A 27,029-nucleotide genomic window follows, 5' to 3' on the forward strand; every position below is an offset into this window, starting at 1 on the left:
ATTAGATAACATAATTGGGCAATGATTTTTTGATTTCTAAGATGCAATACAAATTTCACTCCATATGACTTTAGGTATTAATTCTTGTTACTATCTACTTATAATAATGCTAATAAGCTTCAAAAATAGCCTATTACATAAAACTTGATGTTGTTGCTGCTCAAAATATTTTGAAGAAACATCTTAGGGACATGATTTTAAAGACTAGAACTAAAGTGCTCACAAAAATGCATATTTATTTTGGCGTAAGATTGTGCCTATTAGGTACATGTCAATCAACAGTAACCTATCATCTTCCTATTTTTACTCCCCTTCCTTTGCCACAGGAGTCAATAACATGTTTCCCTATTAGTGGTCTCATTATTTGGGCTTTAAGCAGTCTTCATCTGATATTACCCATGGGAACAGATTACAATTGGAGAGTCTCTTACTGGTGTGGTACTGCACAACCCAACAACCACAGTTCTATCACCAATACCAAAGGGAGTCATCCACAAATATTGCCTGGGTTCACTCCATCCCATGAACTAGACTCTTTTCAAAGTGTGTAGGATTGGTCAATCCATTGGGTGAATTGACCTAAGTCCACCTGGCTAACAGGTGATTTTAAAGTAATTTGCCAAAACTTTGTCCACTTACATTATTTTTGACTGCTTATTCTGGGTGACTTTTGTGTCCTCATGCTGGCTTCTTAAGGCAAATTCATATATCTCCTTTAAAAATGAACTGATAGAAACAAATTTAGTAAAGATCTAGGGTTTGGCTCAAAGCTAGTGTATACGTATGTTAGCTTGAATTGTGGATAGCATTAGTTTTGAGAGCAGATTTGAGAACAAGTTCTCAGCCATGCTAAAAACCTAAATGAATGTTGGAAAGACAAATATGGTTTTGTAATGCCTGTTTTTAAACAAAATGAATTTAATTTTATTATGTTATAAAATCAATACCTATTAATCATAAGCAATTTAAAAATAGATGTATAGTCCTCTAGCTATTGGCAATTATTATCTAGTGTATGGCCTTCCCATATATTATCTTGTATGAGTCCATATTTACCAATGGTATTGCTTTCTATTTGTCCTGTATTTATTAAAATGTGTTAGCTCATTTTTCATTTTATGTTTTCATACCCATGTCAAACATTTTAACAATTGCATGCTATGCCATCTTATTTTTTACTTACACACTTTTCTGTCGCTGGTTTTGGCTATTTTGACTAAGATTTGACAAATATTGTTTCAATTTTGTTGACATTCGTTAATATTTGATTCTTTGATAGCTGCTTATGTTCAATATATTTAGGATAAATTTTCAGATATGAAATTGCCAAATAAAGAGTATACATATATTTTAGATATTTGATACATGTTGTCAAAAAGCTCACCAAATGACAATTTGCATCCACTGCACACACTCTCACAAACCATAGGCAATCTTCTCAAATGTTTTATGAATTTAACACATTGGAAGCCTGGTAATATTTTTTACAAGGTGTGTTTCTTTTGATAGTGAGGTTGAATATTTTCCCATACATTTTTAACCACATCTACTTCTCACTTTCTGTGACAGACTTATTTGAACAAATAGAACCAGTTATTTTCTCCATAGTTGTCTGAAGACAAACAATGTATTTGCTACTCTCAGCTAGACATTTTGCCAAATATTGTTGCTTAAGAATATGGAAATATATGACAATCAAACATTACTACATTATTGTCCCCCAGTGTAATAAATGCTAAGCTAATAAGACATAAGGGTGCATTGTACATACAAGAAAATGCCAATTAATTGGATCGGAGCAGTGGATGGTAGAGTGTTTAGTTTAAGTTATGCAATTATTCCTATGATACTTAGATGATCCACAATGTCTCTTGGGTCTTGTCTTAGAATTTTCTTCGAAAATCAAGACACATTTATTACAATAAACATTTTATAAATAAACATTCTTATAAAGATGGGTTCAGAATCTGAAAACTGCCATAAGTTATCTGGAGACCATTCCAGTAGGGAAATATGGTGAGAATTATCACCCAGCAAATATAAGTTTTCAGTATCACAAAATAGGGCTTTTACGTGTCATCAGGAGAAATCTTTGGTACACATTAACCATTGTATTACCTAGTTAGCAAAGCTAAACTCCCAGGATAATGTCTGAGTGTTAGGAGGCCACCTATAATTACAAAATTCTTGATAGTGAGAATTGAAAAGAACCATAGAAACAATCTATAGCTCTAGTTCCTCACTTTAGATGAAGGAACTGAAGTTCAAGGAGTGGAATGCATTTATTAGGTTGGTGCAAAAGTAATTGCGATTTTGCCATTGAAGTAAAAACCGCAATTACTTTTACACCAACCTAATACAAAGGCCCAAACTAAGTAAGTCATTGTTGTCAAGTGAAAGTAAAATCTGCAGTCTCTCAATTCAGTCTTTCATGGAAACGTGGAGGTTATTTCCATAGTAAAGAAATGGATATGCACAGTAATGAACTAAAATGAAATACCCTAACCATCAATCCTGAGGGATGTAGAGTTTATATATCTTTGAGTTTCAAATGTCAGGCAAAGTACCCAACTCATGAAAAGTTCTCAAAACTGTAGTTGAAAAACTGCCTAACAATTTCATGAATTGTTAATAAACTATCAGGATGAGTTGCCATAATCATTTTTCTTCTTCAAAAGTAGAAACTGAGGGAGGTGGGTACCAGCCATATTGGGCAGCGTGGGCTTAAATCTGCAAATACAGCTGGAGTATTTGAAATGTCAGGACTGATTTTACATCCCAACAAATTCTCGTATAGCAACATGAATTGTACTGAAAAAAAACACTTCTATTCAACATTATATAACTTCCAATCAGGAAAATTACCTTTGATCAAATACAAGAAGAGAGAAATTTGGAGATTCATAGGCAGACCCAAAACATTTGGAATCCTTTTTGTACATGTCATGTAGATTAAGTGTAGGTCCCACTCAAAGTTGAACTTTTTTGTTCTCATGGAATTTCCTGGTCAAAAGCTCAGGTGTCCCTGAAGTATATGTCTAGGTAGTGCTGGTCCCAGTGGCAGTTTTGCGGCAATCAGCTGATTATTTTGTACATGTCTGATACATCCCAGATCTCCTCGAGGTTCCTGCATTGTTCACTTTCAGGAACTAGGGAGCTGAGCTTTCCATTCCTGGTGACAGCTTTCATGTGTTTTCAGTAAGAGAAACCAGATGCAGGTGCAGTTGTCTTTTGCAGCCCATAAATTTCATAAAGAATATATTCTATTTTTCTCTTTCCCAGAAAGCGCTGCCGAGGTTTGCCAGGCATCCAAGACCTTGCTGTTGAAGCATAACCTCTGACCCCTGTGCAACCCACAGCAAGACAACCGAAACCCACCCCCCAAACAGTGCACCTGTTTAAACCATCTGCAGAGCCCTGATTGAATAAATTTCCCTTGCACTTCATTTATACCAACAGAATTCTCGTGGCTGAAGCTAAATTCTGCAATGAAGTCATCTATGGAAATATTGCTGGTTCCACCCCAACTTATCTAGGCAGGTAGTGCTAATGAACATCTATGCATTACGTGGAAATGCTTTAGAAATCTGTTGATTAGTTCATTTCAGAAATGAAGAAATCTAAGCATCTGATTGGATAAATGACCTGTCTCTTATAAGATCACTGAAATACTGGCAGGCACAACCAAAAAGAAGGTTTTCTTTCTTTCACTCCGAGGTCCCTTGTAAAGCTCATTCAGAACACTCAAGTTTGATTCCGTTCAATGCAGTTTTCACCTGTTATACATGTTCATTTGGATAAGGAATATTAGATATTGCTTGAGGAGATACACAGTTTGTTTTCAAGGATCTTTTTCAGTGCAAAAAAAAAAAATGAACTGACCCATGGTTGAAAACACTATGATGATGGTGTGCCATTGTGTAACTGCTGTTAAAATATCAGCCAACTTTTCTAACCATTCATTTATAAAGTCAAGTCATATATTTGAATTCTCTTTTGGACAAATGTAGTCATTCATTCATATATTCCTACTTATTGTGCTCTTTCCTATTTACAGATTTTCTGTCCACGGGCAACAAAAAATATGAGCTACAATTCAGGTTCTCACACAAGCAGCAGTCATATTCATCTTTCCAGCAAGGGATACTCCATCCCTTTTTTCAGCTGCCTCCTTCCTTCTTGTGTTTGAGGCAATTTTACCAATTTAACTCTTGCAGAAAGCCATGTGTGCATCTTCAAGCTGTTTTTCCCCTCTTTGGAGGGGAAATAAGTACATGAATTTTAAAATATTAATAATCAGTGACTTTTTTTTCTTTTTACTGGATTTCACTTGTATAACCTCACTTTCTGTATGGGTTTTACAGGCTCTACATACCAAAAAACGTAAATTATGTTCCGTCTTGCTTTATAAGTTGAAGCATTATACTGTTTAATGCCTGTATTAGTAATTCACTAATGTGTAGTTTAAAAATGAAAATGGATATGCACCCATCAACATGAACACCTTTTCAAAAGAGTCATCCAGAAATAAATATTTAATATTTCTTCAAGGGACAGGTAATTTGATTTCATCTAATAACTGATCATATGCATTTTTCTTTTGTTTCTTTCTATTTTTAAAATTCTCTTGTGAAGTAGAAAAACATGGCCTGAAAGACAGCACTCCTGAAATTGAGATATTATTTAATATTTTATTGGGTTTCAGTAATGTAATTTGGCTTAGATGATGCAGGTGTACACTTTTCGTTTGACTCTGAACTCATTAATTTGACATTGATTTCTAAAGCACAGAAGTGTCTGTCACCTGCTGTAGTTTTGAAAATAATGATATCAGCACTCATGGCTTATTTATTGATAAGGCAGGCCTCTTTGGGGAATTTCTGACCCAGGTCATGCCAGCCCACTGAGGTTGATGGGGCAATAAGGTCAAGCCATGCTTTAATTAACCTGAAATCATTTGAGCATCACTTCTGATTTACAATAATGGCTGTCTCCCTAAATTGACTCATGGGCTCTACTCTTTCTCAAAGGCTTAATGTAACCATGTCATTGTTATTTCTCAACTGTATTTCAAAATGCAGATTTTTCTATTTTAAAATTAAATGTCATTCTTTTCAGACCTGCAGGTTTGCATATGAGCACATACATGCACACACACAAATTAATTATTATTAATCTGGAAAGTGTAATGTGTCCTAGTTGATGAGAAATAAAGCCCTACAGCACAACAACGTATGTTGTTGCCCATGATGGTTTAAAAAAGACCATTTAAGTGGAAATACCTGATAAACCCACAGAGTTCTGTAAGTGTGTGCTTAAAATGGAGCCTTGATTTTTGCAAGGGATATGTTTTTAAATCTTTGCAAATTTCAAAATTAATGGGATCCAGCAGAGTGCATACTGTAACCCATACAGATGGTGGAGATGGCTATCAGTATCTTTTGTCAGTATCTAGACAGCAAAGATAAAGTGAGGATGCCCCATAGGAAAAACAGCCTTTGCCATGATGAGTAGAGAACAACAAAAAACCTATAGACTTCCAAACCACGGAAGTCCAGAGTTACTGCTCACATCACCATGAAGCTATGGAATGTGTTTCTGCAGAACATACTTGCCCAGAATTTGAATCAATGCCTTGGCAAAATTCATACTCATTCCTTGCTGTGGAATTTGAAGGTCACTTGTGAATAGACCAAAAGGAGGACTCGAGTCCGGGAATGCCATGAGCCCACTGTGTTGTTTGTACAATCTAGAAGGGAGGTCAGCCTCCCAACACATGGCACAGGACCAACTACACACACCTTTCCTGAGTTCAATATAAGAACTGTAAATTAAAGAATTAATAAGGAGTGGAATTCATGGATACAGCAAGTCTCTAGGGAATCAAAATAGCATGTCTCCCTGGCTTGAATATGACTCTGTTTTGGGTTTCACAATATGGGAGAGAGAGTTTCTTCCATGTGAAAAATGTTAAGTATTTCACTATCAGTCGATATTCTTTTGATGTGGCAGAAAAATGATGCTATTAAAAAAATTCCAAGAACATGTCAAATACGGAAAGATCAACGGGTCGATGTCTACATATCCCTTTAGCTTTAAAATTATTTGATTTTGATATGGATGATGAAAACATTCAATCATTTGTCAAACAGATAAAAGGTTAGGGAGGTTAGGCATACTATTTTGAAACATGTAGTAACCACCATCATGCAAGCAAGCCCTCAATAAATGTGTTTGTCCACCTCAATTCTTTTTTTTTTTTTTTATTTTTAGTTCTGGGGTACATGTGCAGGATGTGCAGGTATGTTACATAGGTAAATATGTGCCATGGTGGTTTACTTCACCTATCAACCTATCACCTAAGTATTAAGCTCAGCAATTATTTATTGGAAATACATGACACACATATCCTAAAGTGGGGGAAAATGTTTTCTGACCACTAAAGGAAACAAGCTACTCATTTCCTGATTTATTTTGACTATGTGTATTTTTCAAGTATTAGTTTCTACTCAATTTATATGTGGAACATTATTAGAAAGATCATTTGTCAGTGGTTTAGAGGGTTAGTAATGTACTTAAATTAATAAAATATGTAATATCCCCGAAAGCAATCCATTTCTGAAAATTCAGTACTTGGTTTTGATCCTTTAAGTTCCCTCAATATTTTTTGTGCATGCAAATTTTATTTACACAGTAAAATACTGCCCTCAGATACATATCGGGATATATATATATATAGAGAGAGAGAGAGAGAGAGAGAGAGACAGAGAGAGAGAATTTTTGCTATCCAAATATTATGTCTTGGTTTTGTTGTCTTTATAATATTAAAATTTAACATTAGCATTTGAGTTACATGGAAATCAATTGTATTTTAATAGTCTAAGTTACCCCTTATTTCTACCTATTTGAAAGACTCAAATCTCTTTTTACTTTAAGATCTTCACCTTAAGGACTACAAGGATCATGATAAAATTAAGATTTTAAAAAATTAACTGAATATTTGTCTCAATTCTCCACTTTATCGTTTATAGATAGCCAAATGTGAGCAATGCACAGATTTCAACAACAGTTAAAATCGGAGCCTTCTGCTATAAGATGTCTCTTGTGATGGATGCGTTTAGACAAGGCATTCACACATGGGACATCACGTTGGCTCAGCTCAGAACTAAAAGACTATTAAACCACAGGATATGTCCATCTGACAGGAAGTTGTGTGATGGCTCCTAAGGTCAGGCATCATTTTGCCTTTTGAGTGACAGAATTCTTCTCCCAAAGCAAACAACATGAATTTAGCTGCTATCTTATTTTAGACGTGTCTGTATGATACAAAATGACACATATGAATTGAGGATTTATAGGAGATGAAGCCAGGAAAAGCACTGGGAGAAAAGTGGAAGAGTCACTCAAAATAGAATCAATATTTAACATGTATAATCCTTTAACTAATGAAATTCATTATTTAATCATTAAGTGTGAATGATCACATTTAGAATAAACATGATCACGACTTCTACTTCCAGAGGGCCCAATGTCTAGTTCAGGCATGAAGAAAATAGTTGAAGAATGCTCAAAATGTTGTTTGTATATTTTCTATGTTTGATTACGAGAAACAAAATTGGGAATGTCTCTGGTAATTTTAATAGTTAATTGAGCTATTGCAAGAAATGCACCAATGGGAAGACAGGAGGGAGAGAAGGTTTCCCAGAAAGCAGGTTTCTATTAAACCTTGCCATTTCTCTTGAAAACTCTCAAAGCCGCAAAAGAACAATAAACAAATTGATATTTTCCATGGGGTACCACTGTGAGTGCAAAGACCATGGAGAAATTGACTAGTCAGACAGCAAATATGTACTGAGAGACAGACTTGGAGTTAAGACTGTATCCTAAACTTATTTTATAAAAGTTGTGTTTTGTAGCCAGGATAACATGTTTTAGGAGAAGAAGCATTTTATAATAAGGACTCTGTGTGGGTTTCATTTTGAAAAAGTAGCTTACTGTGCTTAAGCAAAGGGCCAATGTGTGTTTTTCAGGTCTTCTTACCTAAAAAAGAAGAGTAGCTGTTGGTATTTCTATGTGAAAACTCAAGACTAGCATCTTGTGCTGTAAGCAAAGTGAAGACATGTGGCTGTAAGCACTCACAAAATATATTGATATAGAGTCATCACCTGTTGATGTCATTCATACCCAGAGACAGGAAGCATAGGAACAGTGTGAATTATATGAGGCATCCCATTTATAAGTGACAAGCAAAAACAGTCACTGTGTAAATGTGCAATGCTAAATAGCAGTAGTCAATGAAGCAGCAGTCAAAGGGGGAACACAGGAACAGATTCTATAAGATTTCTATGGAAGGGCTGGGCGTGGTGGCTCCCACCTGTAATCCCAGCACTTTGGGAGGCCGAGGCGGGCGGATTACCTGAGGTCAGGAGTTCGAGACCAGCCTGGCCAACATGATGAAACCCCGTCTCTGCTAAAAATACAAAAATTAGCCAGGTGTGGTGGCACATGCCTGTAATCCCAGCTACTCGGGAGGCTGAGGCAGGAGAATTGCTTGAGCCCAGGAGGTGGAGGTTGCAGTGAGCTGAGATCGTGCCACTGCACTCCAGTCTGGCCGACAGAGCGAGACACTGTCTAAAAAAAAAAAAAAAGGAAAGATTTCTATGGAAGAAGAGATTGATTTCCAACTGGAATAGTGAGGAAAGACTTTCTGGAAGATCCCAGGCCGTACCCGGCTCTGCAGATGCATTGCTGAGTTTTTGCCATGCCGCCTTCAGTGTTTGCTAACTCCTGTTTGTATATGTAAACTGCTCTTCACTGCTCTCCTAAAACAGGCATTCATTTTCTTGGTGTGAATTTTTCAAAAAGGAATACACACCTATATATTGTGCATCTGCCAAGCGTTCAGAACTGTGCTGCATTTGGGAGTCCTTGTATGCGCCCAGCTTTGCAACCAGAAGTATTTCAACATTGTTTTAATTAAGCCCACATTAGCCTTGCTTTGGTGCAAGAAATATGATGTTATGTGTGAGGATATAAACATCAGCTGTCAATGAATGGCTCCTTCATTCCCTTGGCAGGTATCATTTGAGTGTGTCCTGTCACGGTTTTGGACTAGACAGAACTAATTCAGCAAGCAATCCAGGAGCCAGCAAGGAATGATCAGAGTAACACAAAACACTGATGTGAAATGCAAGGCAAAATGAATACATAAATTAGAGATGTGGTCTGAGCTGAAGGGAAGCACACATCTCTGAAATATTCTGGGTACAGGTAGAATTTAGTTTCTGAGTGTTTTTGATAAATAATAAGAGAATTGCATCAAAGAGAAATCAAAGAGTGCCCTACAGACAAAGTAGCTTTTGAGCCCTTCAGATAGAATTTGAGTTAAAGAAAGCATAAATGTGCTCTGGGTGGAATTTAAAACAAAGAATTGGAAGCATTTTAAAATTGCTAAGAGTGTAAATTTCAGATGTTCTCACTACCAAAAAAATGGTAAGTATTTGAGGTGATGGATATGTGAATTAGCTCAGTTTAATTATTCCATATTGTATTCATAAATCATAACATCACTTGGTACCCCATAAATATATACAACTATAATTTATTAATTTTCAATTAAAAATAGACATTGAAAAACAGAATTAGAAGCAAACTTGCCTAAGTATATCAAATGTCTTCCTTCCCTCACATTTCAGTGTGGGCTGGACTTAATGACTGGCTTCCAAAAATTAGCATATGGGAAGGGGGAGATGGTAGCTTCAAGGTAGAGAAGCCAGGCAAGCATTACCTTAGCCAGTGACTTCATGTTCATAGCATGCACTTGTGATTAAATATCAGGAAAAGGACACCTCACCTCTGAGGTCTCCAAGAGAGAAGAAACACCACAGTCTCATCAGCTCAGTCATCCCAGTCTAATCATGAGAAAAACAGCAGGTAAATTCAAATTCAGGGCATTCTGCAAAATGCCTGACCAGGGCTCCTCGAATCTGTCAAGGTCATCAAAAACAACAACAACAACAACAACAACAACAACAACAACAACAACAAGACAGTCTGAGAAATTTTCACACCCGGCCTTGACTACGGAGAAATGGCTATATGCAATGATAAATCCAGGACTGAGTCCTAGAAGAGAACATGGACTTTGAAAGGAAAACTAGCAAAACCCAAATAAAACCTTGTGTTTAGTTAAGACTAATGTACCAACATGAATTCATTAGTTGTGACAAAGGAACCACAGTGATAGAAAACTTTAACACTAACGGTAGATGAGTGAGCAGTAGATGGAACTCTCTGGACTATCTTTGCATCTTTTTTGTAATCCTGAAACTGTTCTATATATATATATATATATATAAAATACGTATATATACACATATGTATATATTAATATATATTAATATATATTAAATATGTATTAATAAATTAAATAATATATATAATATATATATTTTTTAAACTAGAAGGAATCATTGCCAGGGGAGGAGGCAGGGAAATGAGGAATGAAAGGCAGGAATTGGGGTTTGTGCTGTCACAGTAGGAAGACGACCCATTGTTGACGGTGAGCTGATTCAAGGATGAGGGGGTAGTTAGGAGGTTGGTGAACCAAAGACTAAAAGGTTATGAAGGAGAACCCTGAGCAAAGCTGAAGAGGCAGGAAAGAAATAACTACAGAAGGAGTTTGGTAGAAAGAACTGGTAAATTTTGTACTGGAGAATGGATGACGAATTTGATAGGGAATCACTGAAAGATGAAGGTTTGAGCCTGGCTGCCTGGGGAAATTGCAGTGTCATTTGCAGCAATGAAGTCATGCCAGGGAAAATCGAGGCAAGAGGAGGAAGGATTCAGTTTGGGACATGTTGACTTAGGAAAGGAGAGGACATCCAAGTGCAGGTAGATGTAATGACTTGATAAGTAATTTTAAAGGGATGTCAGATGCAATTAAACAAAACAATGTAACCTAAGACAAACGTGGGGAGAAATACATGTTGGAACTCTGAGCTGGAGTCATAGGGAGAAGGAACTCGCTGAACTCCAGCAAGAACGTAAAGGGAGGTTTGGAGGAAAGAGCTGAGGGCAGTCTTGGGGAGGCAAAGAATGGAGTTCCAAGAGGATCACAGGTCAGGCACAATGGCTCATGCCTGCAATCCCAGCACTTTGGGAGGCCAAGGCTGCCGAATCACTTGAGGTCAGGAGTTTGAGACCAGCATGGCCAATATGGAGAAACCCTGTGTCCGGAATTGGCGGGTTCTGGGTCTCACTGACTTCAAGAATGAAGCCGCGGACCCTGGCGGTGAGTGTTACAGCTCTTAAGGTGGCGCGTCTGGAGTCTGTCCCTTCTGATGTTCAGATGTGTTCGGAGTTTCTTCCTTCTGGGGGGTTCGTGGTCTCGCTGGCTCAGGAGTGAAGCTGCAGATCTTCGTGGTGAGTGTTATAGCTCATAAAAGCAGCGTGGACCCAAAGAGTGAGCAGTAGCAAGACTTATTGCAAAGAGTGAAAGAACAAAGCTTCCACAGTGTGGACGGGGACCTGAGTGGGTTGCCAATGCTGGCTCGGGCAGCCTGCTTTTATTCTCTTATCTGGCCCCACCCACATCCTGCTGATTGGTAGAGCCGAGTGGCCTGTTTTGTCAGGGCGCTGATTGGTGCGTTTACAATCCCTGAGCTAGATATAAAGGTTCTCCACGTCCCCATCAGATTAGTTAGATACAGAGTTTTCGACACAAGTTCTCCAAGGCCCCACCAGAGCAGCTAGATACAGAGTGTCGATTGGTGCACTCACAAACCTTGAGCTAAACACAGGGTGCTGATTGGTGTGTTTACAATCCCTGAGCTAGACATAAAGGTTCTCCAAGGCCCCACCAGAGCAGCTAGATACAGAGTGTCGATTGGTGCACTCACAAACCTTGAGCTAAACACAGGGTGCTGATTGGTGTGTTTACAATCCCTGAGCTAGACATAAAGGTTCTCCAAGGCCCCACCAGAGCAGCTAGATACAGAGTGTCGATTGGTGCACTCACAAACCTTGAGCTAAACACAGGGTGCTGATTGGTGTATTTACAATCCCTGAGCTAGATATAAAGACTCTCCACGTCCCCACCAGACTCAGGAGCCCAGCTGGCTTCACCTAGTGGATCCCGCACCAGGGCTGCAGGTGGAGCTGCCTGCCAGTCCCGCGCCGTGCGTTCCCATTCCTCAGCACTTGGGTGGTCGATGGGACTGGGCGCCGTGGAGCAGGGGTTGGTGCTCGTTGGGGAGGCTCAGGCCGCACAGGACCCCATGGAGTGGGTGGGAGGCTCAGGCAAGGCGGGCTGCAGATCCCGAGCCCTGCCCCGCAGGAAGGCAGCTAAGGGTCGGTGAGAAATCGAGCGCAGCGCCGGTGGGCTGGCACTGCTGGGGGACCCAGTACACCCTCTGCAGCCACTGGCCCGGGTGCTAAGTCCCTCATTGCCCGGGGCCAGCAGGGCTGGCCGGCTGCTCCGAGTGCAGGGCCTGCCAAGCCCACGCCCACCCGGAACTGCAGCTGGCCCGCAAGCGCCGCACGCAGCCCCGGTTCCCGCTCACGCCTCTCCCTCCACACCTCCCTGCAAGCTGAGGGAGTGGGCTCCAGCCTTGGCCAGCCCAGAAAAGGGCTCCCACAGTGCAGCGGCGGGCCAAAGGGCTCCTCAAGTGCTGCCAAAGTGGGAGCCCAGGCAGAGAAGGCGCCGAAAGCGAGCGAGGGCTGTGAGGACTGCCAGCACGCTGTCACCTCTCAACCCTGTCTCCACCAAAAATACAAAAATTAGCCAAATGTGGTGGTGAGTACCTTTAATCCCAGCTACTCTGGGAGGCTGAGGCAGGGGAATCACTTGAACCCGGGAGGCGGAGGTTGTTCCAGCCTGGGTGACAAATCAAGACTTCATCTTTAAAAAATGTGGGGGGAAGGGGGGGAATTGCAGGACTGCCGCAGTCACAGGCTCCACTAGCAGTGGAGAGGGGAAGCAGTGCAAGGAGAAGATTGTTCAGCCTTGACACAGTTGACATTTGGGGCTGGATGATTCTCTGTGGTGGGGCCTGTCTTGTACATTGTAAGATGCTTACTTAGCAGCATCCCTGGCCTCTGCCCACTAGATGCCAATCCACCCCTCCTCTAATACGGACAATGCAAAATTTCTCCAGACTCTGCCAACTGTCCCCTTGGGGATGCAGTCAACTTAATCGAGGACCACTGATTTTGAGTTAAACTTCAGTTTGTGAGAGAGAGAAAAGTAGAGTGCAAAAAAAAAAAAAAAAAAAAGAGAAGGAAGAAGGAGAGATCATTACATCTATTTCTGCTTTGTAAAAATCTCAAAATCCAGCCATTAGCATGGGTACATTTAAAAATATCTCCTCATAGTATCTGTGGGATGAATTTTGTAGACAGGAAATCTGTGCATTGTGTGTGTCCTTTCAACAAAGCTGAAGTTTCACAAGGACTAATTTCCTCTGCTAGTGGAAAGAATGATTCTATTTTTGCAGGCCCAAATCCCAGGCTGAGCTGCCTCCCGGGCCACACACAGAGCCACAAATGCCCAGGAAAATTTATTCTCTCTGTGCATGAGGTGGCACTGTTTGCAGAAGGGTACCGCTGTTTATAACAGATGTTAGAAAAACAGGTTCATGATGGCAGCCAACAGAGCAAGGCAGTATTTTCCAAAGTGTACATTGCCCACCTGGTTTTTTGTTTGTTTGCTTGCATGTTTGCCTAATAGCTCAATTCTTACAAGCTCCTTTTCTGCTCAAGCATCTCACTGGGAGTGTATGACATCCTAATGCAGCCAAGAATGTTATGTGTGATAAGACATCAGAGCCAAGGCATTCCAAAAAAAGGGTAGCTATTTCTAGAAGCTTCACTGACTCTTTCTAAACAAGTCACTCAGTATTAGCAAATTATTGCTTTGAGTCTCCTAAAACGGGCACCCTCATCCTGTACCACTGGAACGGTGTGAGGAGAAGAGCTCTTCACCTCTATGATATTCTGCCCGGTAACCCAGAACCACAGTATAATGTTCACAAAAGCATCTGGTAAACCCAGTCCAATCAAGGGACATTCTACAAAATATCTGAGGAGTACTCCTCAAAATTGTCAAGGTCATGAAGACAAGGAAAGACTAATTAATTGCCACATATGGGAGGAAGCCAGTGAACTGTAATGACATGATCTCAACATGGGATTCTGAATGGAATCTTGGAACAGAGAAAGGGAGCCCATGGAAACACAGAGGAAATCCCAATGAGGTCTGGAGTTTAGCTCATAGTAACTTACCAATGTTAATATCTTCATTTTGACAGATATTCTGTGGTTCCATAATACGTTAACATTAGGGGAATATGGGCGAGGGGTTCGTGTTATCTCTCCGCACTGTCTTTCCAACTTTTCTCTATATCTAAAATTATTCAAAAATTAAAAGTTGATGCAAAGGAAACAGAACCCCTAAAAGAGACTGGAAATGTAAACATTTTATATTGAAAATGTATTAACTGAAAATCTGTTACAGATCCAGTTCTGAATCTCGTTAGCAAGTTCAAAGCAAGGCCAAGAAGATGCAATTCCCACTGGAAACCTTATGAGACAGTTAGAAGGGAAGGGGAGCAAATGTTCACCAGGTGAGCACTGGAACGCAGCCACTGCACAAATGCAATCCTGTTCTATTCTCACAGCAATCTTCCATGAGAAGTATTTATTACTATACATGAAGAAACTCAAGCTCTCCATCATTAGGTCACTGTCCAATATCACACAGCTGCATATAACAGGTTTGAATTCAATTTCCTCTGTGTCCAACTGAAAATCCCACAATTTCCACTCACGGCATCCTCCCACCCAGTGCAGGTTTGGTGCAAAAACGTAGGACACACGAGAGGAAATTGAGTTTAGGTAAGACTCAGAAAATTGACGAGTTTTCAAATTAGGAGAGGCATGAAATGAAGAGGAGAAGGAGCAGCTGGGAGCGTGGAGAAGCATAAACTCCGAAATAACTGGCTAAGGAAAATGGGGATGCACAGACTGTGGCATAGAAGCACTGAAGAGGGGAGGCATGGATTGGAATGATACAGGCTGTGTCAATATAGGGTCTGTCACAAACAAGCTATGTAAATGTGAGAAAATTAACCACTCTAACTTCACATTCCCCCTATGGAAAAAAAAAGGGGGGGGGCAGGGGCTAAGGATGTCTATTTCAAACCATGTGGCAATTAAATAAAACAATCTATGTAACTCTAGTAGCCTCATGGTTGGCACATTACATGCATTAAAATGCACGTTTCTCTCCCTTTCATGGAATCCCCTGATGCATCCCCGAACCTTTCTCGGTAGGATTTGGAATGTGCATGCACAGATTGTGGATAGATAGACTGCCACCCTCGTCATTGCAGAAGGAAACTTGTGAGTTATGCCCAGTGCAATTCTTTCCAACTCTGATTCCACTGTGGTTACTGCTGATGGACTCTAGGTGGCCACAGATGATACAAACATGTTCCCATGGAGCCTCATGTCATCCTGGCATGCTGTTCCAGTCTAAGATAACTGCTGTTCTTCAGTTTAGAAAAGGAGCAACTGTTTTGGATACATTTTCAGTGCCAGAACTCTTTCTCCACTGCCTTAGATTTCTCAGTGGTGAAGTGAGAAGGAGTTTTGACAGCTACAGAGCAACATTTCCAAACGAGAAAAGAAAACAAGGCAAACTTTTTATAAATTATTCAAATAATATATTAAATTCAAGGAAAAGAAAATTTCCATTTTATGGTGAAGACTGATGCTTCCTAAGTCTATTGGTAAGCTGAGAAACTGCTCTGTGAGCTCTTTCATTGAAAATATTGAATGACCACAGCTGTTAAATCTTGCTAAAGGTGTCCTCAGTTCACACTACAACATGCTTGGGTGCAGGGTCTGGAAGCAATGACAAATCAGTGAGACTCCAACACTGAGCTGAAATGTTCTGTTTTTGCAGTGACATCAGACCTTATTATTGCCCCTGTCTTCCTTCCGTCCTTCCCTCTCCAGGTGTAACTACTAACCCTTACTTGACTTATATTACCTCTATATGAACTTTCATACTTTTTTTTTTTTTTAGATGGAGTCGCGCCCTGTCTCCCAGGCTGGAGTGCAGTGGCCCGATCTCGGCTCATGGCAACCTCTGCCTCCCAGGTTCAAGTGATTCTCCTGCCTCAGCCTCCCGAGAAGCTGGGACTACAGGTGCCTGCCACCATGCCCGGCTAATTTCAGTATTTTTAGTAGAGACGGGGTTTCACCATATTGGCCAGGCTGGTCTTGAACTCCTGATCTTGTGATCCACCCACCTCGGCTTCCCAAAGTGCTGGGATTACAGGCATGAGCCACCGCACCCAGCCTTTGAACTTTCATACCTTTAGTACACAAATGCATCTGTAAATAATAAATAGGATATTCAATATGCTTATGTTATTTAGATGACATCCTATACCATAAAGGTTATATAGATAGAAATTATTTATTTCTATATATTCTATTCTATATATTTATGTCGACAGATCATATTTTATAAATATATATTCTATATATTTGTGTCTATAGATCATATTTTATAAATATATATTCTATATATTTACATCTATACTACAAAGAATATATGGACATAAGGGTGGCATAAAGAACTTATGTCCATATATTCTTTTAGCTTGCCTTTTTTTGCACAAAGTGTCATGTTTAAGTTTCACTCATGCTGATAGATGAGGGCAAAATTTGTTTCATTTTAAGAGCAGGATATATTTTATTATAGGTATTTTCTACAATGTATTTATGCATTCTCCTCTCAATGAACATCTAAGTGGCTTCCAGATTTTTGCTATTACACACAAGGTTCTAATTTGTTTACACAAAGCTTGGGGCTCAAATCCAGAGATATTGGATTGCAACGTGGGTGTCAAGATTTTCAATAGTTCCCTGGAAGAACTTAATGGGCATCCAGGCTTCCTCAGTCAGACTCCATCCAGACCAACTTAATCAGATTTGGAGGGGGATGTTTAGGTATTACTTTTGTGAAAGAACCCCTGAAGAGATTCTAACAGGAGCCTAGGATTGAGATAAGCCCCTCCTCTAGAGAAACTCTTGCATTTGCTGGACAAGGAATAATGCGCATGAATGTGTATTGTGCCATATTCTAGAGCAGTGATTCTCATGTACAGTCATGGCAGAGAACTTCTGTTCTAGAATATAAGCATGGTAATGGCATTTCCAGGTGTTTCAAGTGGTAGGGATACATACATCTTTAACTTTCCTCAATATTGCTAATTGCCCACCAAAGAAAAGATCGATTACATGTTTCTATCAACACACGGCATTACCACTGTTTGCAAATGGAAGTGCATTCCTTTGTGATATTTTGTAATCCCTTGACTCTCAGTGACACCAGACTTTTTGTGATTACTATCCATTTGGGTTTTGTCTTCAATACATTTTATTCCATATAATTTGCCCATCTTTAAATGTCTTGAGGATTTTTTAAATTACTAATTTGTTGGGTATAAATATGTGTATATCATCTAGAAACTATCCAAGTCAATAAATTGAAGTTACACATGTGCTCTTCTGTTCTGTATCTTAATTTTTACCTTATTTATGATGCTTTCCATTGTGCAAAAGGAAATAGTGTCCCTGTATTTGTCCATTTTCATGCTGCTGATAAAGACATATCTGAGACTGGGAAGAAAAAGAGGTTTAATTGGACTTACAGTTCCACATGGCAAGGGAGGCCTCAGAATCATGGCAGGAGGTGAAAGGTACTTCTTACCTGGCAGTGGCAAGAGAAAATGAGAAAGAAGCAAATGCCGAAACCCCTGATAAACCCATCAGATCTTGTGAGACTTATTCACTATCATGACGATAGCATGGGAAAGACAGGCCCCCATGATTCAATTACCTCCCACTGGGTCCCTCTCACATGTGGGAATTCTGGGAGATACAATGCAAGTTGAGATTTGGGTGGGAACACAGCCAAACCATATCATTCCACCCCTAGCCCCTCCAAAACTTCACCTTTCAAACCAATCATGCCTTCCCAACAGTACCCCAAAGTCTAAACTCATTTCAGCATTAACTGAAAAGTCCACAGTCCAAAGTCTCATCTGAGACAAGGCAAGCCCCTTCTATCTATGAGACTGTAAAATCAAAAGCAAGCTAGTAACTTCCTAGATGCAATGAGGGTACAGGTATTGGGTAAATACAGCTGTTCCAAATGGGAGAAAGTGGCCAAAACAAAGGGGTTGCAGGGCCCATGCAAGTCCAAAATGCAGCAGTGCCATCAAATTTTAAAGCTCCAAAATGATCTTCTTTGACTCCAGGTCTCACATCCAGGTCATGCTGATGCAAGAGGTGGGTTCCCATGGTCTTAGGCATCTCTGCCCCTGTGGCATTGCAGGGTACAGCCTCCCTCCTGGCTGCTTTCATGGGCTGGCATTGAGTGTCTGCAGCTTTTCCAGGTACACAGTGCAAGCTGTCAGTTGATCTACCATTCTGGTGTCTGAAGGTCTGTGGCCCTCTTGTCACAGCTCTACCTGGCACTACCCCAGTAGGGCTCTGACCCCACATTTCCCTTGCACACTACCCTAGCAGAGGTTCTCCATGACGGCTCCACCCCTGCAGCAAACTTTTGCCTGGGCATCTAGGAATTTCCATATATCTTCTGAAATATAGGCAGAGGTTGCCAAACCTCAATTCTTGACTTTTGTGCACCTGAAGGCTTAACACCATGCAGAAGCTGCCAAGGCTTGGGGCTTCTGCCCTCTGAAGCCACAGCCCAAGCTGTACATTGGCCCCTTTCAGCCACGACTAGAGCGGCTGGGACACAGGGAAACAGGTTCCTAGGCTACACACAGCACGGGGACCCTGGGCCTGGCCCATGAAACCACATTTTCCTTCGGGGCCTCCAGGCCTGTGAAGGGAGAGGCTGCTGTGAAGGTCTCTAACATGACCTGGAGACATTTTCCCCATGGCCTTAGGGATTAACATTAGGCTCCTTGCTGCTTCTGCAAATGTCTGCAGTGAGCTTGAATTTCTCCCCAGAAAATGGGTTTTTCTTTTCTATCACATAATCAGGCTGCATATTTTCCTAGCTTTTATGCTCTGCTTCCCTTATGAAACTAAATGCATTTAACAGCACCCAAGTCACCTCTTGAATGCTTTGCTGCTTAGAAATTTCTTCTGCCAGATACCCTACATCATCTCTCTCAAATTCAAAGTTCAACAAATCTGTAGGGCAGGGGCAAAAAGCCACCAGTCTCTTTGCTAAAACATAACAAGAGTCACCTTTGCTCCAGATCTCAACAAGTTCCTCATCTCCATCTAAGCTCACCTCAGCCTGAATTTTATTGTCCATATCGCTATCAGCATTTTGGACAAAACCATTCAACAAGTGTCCAGAAGTTCCAAACATTTCCACATTTTCCTATCTTCTTCTGAGCCCTTCAAACTGTTCCAACCTCTGCCTGTTACCCAGTTCTAAAGTCATTTCCACATTTTCGGGCATCTTTTCAGAAACGCCTCACTCTACTGGTACCAATTTACTGTATTAGTCCATTTTCATGCTGCTGATAAAGACATACCCGAGACTGGGAAGAAAAAGAGGTTTCATTGGACTCACAGTTCCACATGGCTGGGGAGGCCTCAGAATCATGGCAGGTGGCAAAAGGTACTTCTTAACATGGTAGCAGCAAGAAAAAATGAGGAAGAAGCAAAAGCAGAGACCCCTGATAAACCCTTCAGATCTCGTGAGACTTAATTCACTATCACGAGAATAGCACAGGAAAAACTAGCCCCCATGATTCAATTACCTCCCCCTAGTTCCTTCCCACAACACATAGGAATTCTGGGAAATACAATTCAAGTTGAGATTTCAGTGGGGACACAGCCAAACCATATCAAGCTATGTGAAGTTAAAACCAGGTACTATGGGTGTTCACTAGATTTCTGGTTCTCATGAAGGTGTTTTTTTCTGTGTAAATATTTGTTAAATTAGTGTCTTTGCAAGAGGGCCAGGGGAATAATCGGTGAAGCCTTCTATTCTGCCATCTTGCTCCTACTGTAGATCTGTAGTATATTTTGAAATACACCTTTGTAGTATATTTTGAAGTCAGGTAGTGTGATGCCTCTTGGTGTGTTCTTATATGGGCCCGGTTTGTAGAGTCCTAAAGCAATTATAATGATAACATCAAAGATCACTGATCAGAAATCATAGTAACAGGTATAATAATGATGGAAAAGTTTGAAATATTGTGAGAATTACCAAAATGTGACACAGGGACATGAAGTGGGCACCTGCTGTTGGAAAAATGACACTGACATGCTCAACAGACAGTTGCCAGAAACCTTCAATTTATGTATATAAAAAAACACAATATCTATAAATGCAATAAAGTGCATCACAATAAAACAAGGTCGACCTGTACCTGCCAGTACCCAGGTAATTAGTTTACTATGAATAAGTAATAATAGCTAGAAAAACTAAACACAAAAATTTTTAAAACACTGTCTTCTCAAGACACAAAAAAATGGAAAGATAGTCCATGCTCATAGATTGACAGGATTAATATCGTTAAATTGACAATACTCCCCAAAGCAATTTGCAGATTCAATGCAATCCCTATCAAAGTACCAATGACATACTTCACAGAAATAGGAAAATACTTATAATATTCGTATGAAACCGTAAAAGACCTCAAATAGCCAAAGCAACCCTGAACAAAAAGCAGAAAGCTGGAGGCATCACACTACCTGACTTCAAAATTTACTACAAAGCTATAGTAAACCAAGCAGCATGGTACTGGCATAAAAACAGAAACAGAGACAAATGGAACAGAATACAGAACCCAGATATAAAGCTACATGCTTAAAACCAACTCAACTTCAACAAAGACACCAAGAACATATGATGCTGAAAAGACAGATATTTCAATAAACAGTGGTAGGAAAGCTGTATAAGTATATGCAGAAGAATGAAATTAGATTTCTATCTCTCACCACACATAAAAAGCAAATAAAAAATGGATTAAAGACTTGAATCTGGTCGGGCATGGTGACTCAAGCCTGTAATCCCAGCACTTTGGGAGGCTGAGGCGGACGGACCACTTGAGGTCAGGGGTTTGAGACCAGCCTGGTCAACATGGTAAAGCCCCGTCTCTACTAAAAATACAACAATTAGCCAAGCATGGTGGTGCATACCTGTAATCCCAGCTACTCAGGAGGCTGAAGCATGAGAATCGCTTGAACCCAGGAGGTAGGGGTTACAGTGAACCGAGGTTGTGCCATTGCACTCCAGCCTGGGCCTGGGCGACAGAATGAGACTCTGCCTCAACAAAAAACAAAAACAAAAACAAAAGACTCAAAACTATGGCCTGAAACAGAAACGACCAGAAGAAAACATTGGGGAAATGCTCCAGGACATCAGTCTGGGCAAGGATTTCTTGAGTAAGACTTCAAAAGCACAAGAACCAAAGCAAAAGTAAACCACTGGGATTACATCAAGTTAAAAAGCTTCTGCATAGCAAAGGAAATTATCAACCAAGTGAAGAGACAACCCACAGAATGGCAGAAAATATTTGCAAACTATACATCTGATAAGTGATTCATAACCAGAATACATAAGGAGCTCGAAAAACTTAATAACAAACAATCTGACTTAAAAATGGACAAATAATCTGAATAGGCGTTTCTCAAAAGAAGACACAAAAATGGCCATCGGGCATATGAAAATATACTCATCACGAATCATCAAAGAAATACAAATCAAAACCACAATGCCATATCATCTCACCCCAGTTAAAATGGCTTTGATCAAAAGGACAGGCATGAAAGGTTGCTAGCAAGGAGGTGGAGAAAGGGGAACCCACTTTGTACACTGTTGGTGGGAATACATATTACTGTAGCCACTATGGAGAAGAGTATGGAGTTCCTCAGAATCCTAAAAATAGAACTACTATATGATCCGAGTATTCCACTGCTGGAATACTTGCTCACGTGTATTGCAGCACAAGTCACAATAGCCAAAATATGGATTTAGCCTAAGTGCCCATCAATAGACAAATGGATAAGGAAAATGTGGTATATGTACACAATGGAATATTATCCAGCCATAAGAAGAATGACATACTGTCATTTGCAGCAATATGGATGGAACTGGAGGCCATTATGTTAAATAAAATAAGTCAGGCACAGAAAAACAAATATTGCATGTTTTCACTCATACATGGGAGCTAAAAAAGTGATTCTAATGAAAACAGCAACTATAGTGATGGTTACCAGAGGCCAGAAGGGGAAGGGGGGGTGAAGGGGAAATAAAAGAGTATAAATGTATTTATTACCACTGAACTGCACACTTACAAGTGGTAAAGAGGGTACATTATGTATGTATATTTTACTTCAATAAAAATAAATATTAAAAATAAAATCACTTTCTTCTCACCACTTACTGCTGAATTATTGCTGGAATAATGAGTTAGTACTACAGGTAAGTCATGTACCTAAGTAAGTAGTAAAATAGAGACAACAAGAATAGTTCAGTGGAATGTAGAACATAGGGAATCTAGTCTGGTCAGATAAAATTTTGTTGGTGTTGAGTTAATATATAAGTTTTACTTAACTGGGCTTTCCCATGAAACTCGTTACATGGAAAGAGCCTACAGTCATTACAATACCAAATGAACCTGATTCTGAAAATCATGTTCTTTGCAACTCTCAATTATCGGTTTTAATTGAGATAAGAACTTACAAGGGTAGGTGCTGAATATTACCCAGGAAAAAAAGTTACAAAGAATAACTGGAGATAACTTGAATCATCTATGTGATGCCAAGAAAAAGGAAAATCCTTCCTTATCATTCCACTATTTTTTGTTGAAATAATAAATTACCACAGACATCTGGTGGTAAACATGTAATTAGCAACCTAAAGATAGCTAGAATTCGCCAGACCAAGTAATTGATCCCAGGAAGCTGAAGATAACTGGCCTATGCCAGGGAGTTCAATAACCATTTTCCTCAATGCAAAATTCCAACCTCATGTTAGAAATATTACCTCATACAATAGATATCTACTTTATCCAAGTGAGTAATTAACTAGAGATAGCTACATGAAGCCAGTACTTGTAATAAATAAATTCTTCACAGTACTACTTCTTATGTCTCTGTGACATAAAACTAAACATTTAGTGGTACCTAGGCAAACAGCTGAATAAATAACTAGCAATTACTAGGAAAACTGGTTGAATATAGAAAGTTTAGTAACCATTCTAGTCAATTCTGTGTTCTTACATTTTTACGATTGTTTACTACGTACTGTGGATATGGTAACTAGAGTTACCTGGGTAAGAGTTAAATACAGAATCCTCCATAAAACTAAAATAACTGATTGAAGACAAGAAGCATAACATTGCATTCTTCTCAACATTTCTCATTTCTTGTTGGAATAATGAGTCGGTTCTGTCAGTGGGTAGTAGTACCTAGATTATTACAAAGCAAGAAATAAGAAGAGATGGCTAGAATAGATATTTGATACCAGAATGGTGGAAAAAAAACATTCTTTTCAAATAGAAACTCTAATTTCCTGTGTGATTAATGAGTTACACTTAGTACTGGAGATATCTGTGTAAGATGTGGATTTCATTGTGGGAGTGGGGTACCTACTCAACAGGTGAACTGCTGGGTCACATGGTAGATCTATTTTGATTTTCCAAGGAACCATTACACTGTTTTTCATAACGGCTGTACCAATTACACGTCTGTCAACAGCGTTTAAAGGTCCCGTTTTCTGCACACCCTAAAAGGGTTTCACTTTCTCCACACCTTTGCCATCATTATCTTTTATCTCTTGACTTTTTTTAATAGCCATCCTAACAGGTGTGAGGTGATAGTTCATTGTGGTTTTCATTTGCATTCTCTTATTATTAACGATGTTGAGCACATTTTCATATACCTGTTGGCCAGTTGTGTGTTTTCTTTCTAGAAATGCCTATTCAAGTCCTTTGCCTATTTGTTAACCAGACTATTTATTTATTTGCTATTGAGCTGTGTGAGTTCTTTATATATTTTGGATATTAACTCATTATTAGATATATGGTTCGCAAATAGTTTCTCCCAAACCATAGCCTTTTCATTTTGTTGATTGTTGGCTGTGCGGAAGCTTTTAGTTTCCAGCCTGCTCACTTGCCCTATATATTTCAGCTTCCTAGACCCCCACATTGTGTGAAGGTGTGAGCCAATTACTTAGAGTAAACCGTATCATATATATAATATTATTGATAAATAAATACTATAGTATAGTAAACAGATGTTTATGATATATAGTATTACAGACACTCTCTCTCTGTCTCACACACACACACAAATATCCTGTTGGTTTAGTTTCTCCTTCTCTGAGGAACCCAGCCTGATACCGATTCCCAGCTGAGCCAGTGTGTTTGCTGATCTTGACCTCTGGAAGCCAGTGCTTTAAACCATGAGAATGAAAAATTGTGAGGCACTTTGTGGATGCTGGGAGAAGTATGTGAGATGGAAAAGTTGTTCCATGGCATCCAAGAAGTGAATGATCCTCAAGGTGTAGCAGAGGAATTTGTAGGAGAGAGGGATGATTAACATCTTCGTATAGCCCTCCATCCATCCCAGTTAGCATGGAGGGATTTTAGATAGGTCATACAGAAACTGGGTAATGATGGCAGGTGTGGAGGAACAGAATGTACCACTGAATGGGAGGTCCGGGGGAAACATATGGCGGAAATATCCTCCCGTGCCACGTGATCTGCCAAAATTGAACATGGGGAGTTTAGGAGGGGCGACATGTCAGTTTGGGAACTATCTTTAGGGGTGCTAACCCAAATCTCCCTTTCTCCAACTAGAGCACCCTGCCTTCCTCATTAGATGTCACCCCCACCCCCCGCCCCCGACTTCATCGGCCATGTCCTGATGGTGCTTTGTGACGTATACGGCCTGCCTTCCCACCCAGGGCTACCATTGGCTGGGTAGTGGAGTGTTGACCAATCACAGCTCAGGGGCGTGATTGTCTCGTCCTGGGATCGCGAGAGGGGTATATACAGGGAGGCCAGACAGCCTGGAGTTAGTCGACCGTTGCGAGACGTTGAGCTGCGGAAGATGAGTCCAAAGCCGAGAGCCTCGGGACCTCCGGCCAAGGCCGAGGAGGCAGCAAAGAGGAAGGCCTCCTCTCAGCTGAGCCCCAGTGGCCCGAAGAAGAAGGTGAGTGACCCTCCCAAGCTCCTCCTCGTCTTCCCCTCGCCTCCTTCCTCACAAGAAGCCTCTCCTGTCCTCACTTGGCACAACCCCCCAACCCGGTCCCCACCGCTTCTGAGGACACGTCCCTGTTCCCAGCCTCCTCCATCCTCGTCCCTAAACCAGAGCCCTTCTGTGATCGTCCCTGTTGTCCTTCCAGACTGCCAAGGTGGCCAAGAAGGGAAAAGCGGTTCGTAGAGGGAGACGCGGGAAGAAAGGGGCTGCGACAAAGATGGCGGCCGTGACGGCACCTGAGGCGGAGAGCGGGCCAGCGGCACCCGGCCCCAGCGAGCAGCCCAGCCGGGAGCTCCCTCAGCACGAGCTGCCGCCGGAGGAGCCAGTGAGCGAGGGGAGCCAGCACGACCCCCTGAGTCAGGAGAGCGAGGTGGGGGAACCACTGAGTCAGGAGACCGAGGTGGGGGAACCACTGAGTCAGGAGAGCGAGGTGGAAGAACCACTGAGTCAGGAGACCGAGATGGAAGAACCACTGAGTCAGGAGAGCGAGGTGGAAGAACTACCGAGTGTGTAGACGGCCAGCTACTCCCCTATCTCCGAGAGCAGCGACTAAGTTCAGGCCCAGCCGCCAGACCTCAGAGATCTCACCAGCGGGGTGCTTGCCATACTGTTGATAATAAAATGAATGTGTTGCAAATTGATCTGAGTGACTCCGTGTTCTCTGATGGTGGGGAGGGAGGGAGGGAGGGAGGGGGGAAGAGGTGGTGTGTGGGGAGGGAGGGAGGGAGGAACAGGTGGTGTGTGGGGAGGGAGGGAGGAAGAGGTGGTGTGTGGGGAGGGAGGGAGGAAGAGGAGCTGTGTGGGGAGGGAGGGAGGAAGAGGTGGTGTGTGGGGAGGGAGGGAGGGGGGAAGAGGTGGTGTTTGGGGAGGGAGGGAGGAAGAGGTGGTGTGGGGAGGGAGGGAGGAAGAGGTGGTGTGTGGGGAGGGAGGGAGGGAGGAAGAGGAGGTGTGTGGGGAGGGAGGGAGGGAGGAAGAGGTGGTGTGTGGGGAGGGAGGGAGGGAGGAACAGGTGGTGTGTGGGGAGGGAGGGAGGAAGAGGAGGTGTGTGGGGAGGGAGGGAGGAAGAGGAGGTGTGTGGGGAGGGAGGGAGGGAGGAAGAGGTGGTGTGTGGGGAGGGAGGGAGGGAGGAAGAGGAGGTGTGTGGGGAGGGAGGGAGGGAGGAAGAGGTGGTGTGGGGAGGGAGGGAGGGAGGAAGAGGTGGTGTGTGGGGAGGGAGGGAGGAAGAGGTGGTGTGTGGGGAGGGAGGGAGGAAGAGGTGGTGTGTGGGGAGGGAGGGAAGTGGGGTCCCGCACGGTTGAGGTCACAGGGACAGGTCACAGTTAGCCAGACAGGAGGATAAGGATTGCGTCATGGCTGAGCACTGGAGACAAATTTCCCCTTCACAGGATGACTCTGCTTCTTATACGGTTTGTTTCTTCATGCACTCTTGCTAGCACATACACCAGGTACCAAGAACTGGATTCTACCTACTTAGGTTTCACTGTCAAAATACCTTTTCGGTTATAGAAACCGATGGAAGAATTGTTTCCATCTCTTTCCTTTCAGCGTCCCCTCCCTACAATCTAATATAATTAAGAAGAAAAATTCAAAGTAGAGAAAAATCTATCTACTTGAAATAAGCCTTTTTATTTTTGCAACTGAGGAGACAGAAAGTACATTTCATATTTCCATACATTAGAAATACACAGGTCTTTTCTATATCTAGTAGAATTTACTATATACAAATACATGTAAATTTTTATATAAATAAA

At 41.2% G+C, this 27,029-nt stretch overlaps 1 protein-coding gene across 2 annotated transcripts in view; it reads left to right on the plus strand.

Annotated features, from left to right (window-relative positions):
• LOC117978598 (variable charge X-linked-like) overlaps positions 1-25,919 on the plus strand; it is a 657,335-nt gene extending 631,416 nt beyond the window's left edge. The window contains exons 3-4 of one of the 2 annotated variants that reach the window (XM_063601471.1): positions 24,876-25,230; positions 25,424-25,919. In XM_063601471.1, the coding sequence (XP_063457541.1) occupies positions 25,129-25,230; positions 25,424-25,792 (471 nt within the window). In that variant the 5' untranslated portion in view covers positions 24,876-25,128 and the 3' untranslated portion in view covers positions 25,793-25,919. Of the gene's footprint in view, positions 1-24,875; positions 25,231-25,423 lie in introns of those variants that run through there. The other variant, NM_001427543.1, reaches the window with a different exon arrangement.
• Positions 25,920-27,029: the final 1,110 nt, after the last annotated feature.

The sequence above is a fragment of the Pan paniscus genome, chromosome X, assembly GCF_029289425.2.
Source record: "Pan paniscus chromosome X, NHGRI_mPanPan1-v2.0_pri, whole genome shotgun sequence".
NCBI classification, from domain to species: Eukaryota; Metazoa; Chordata; class Mammalia; order Primates; family Hominidae; genus Pan; species Pan paniscus.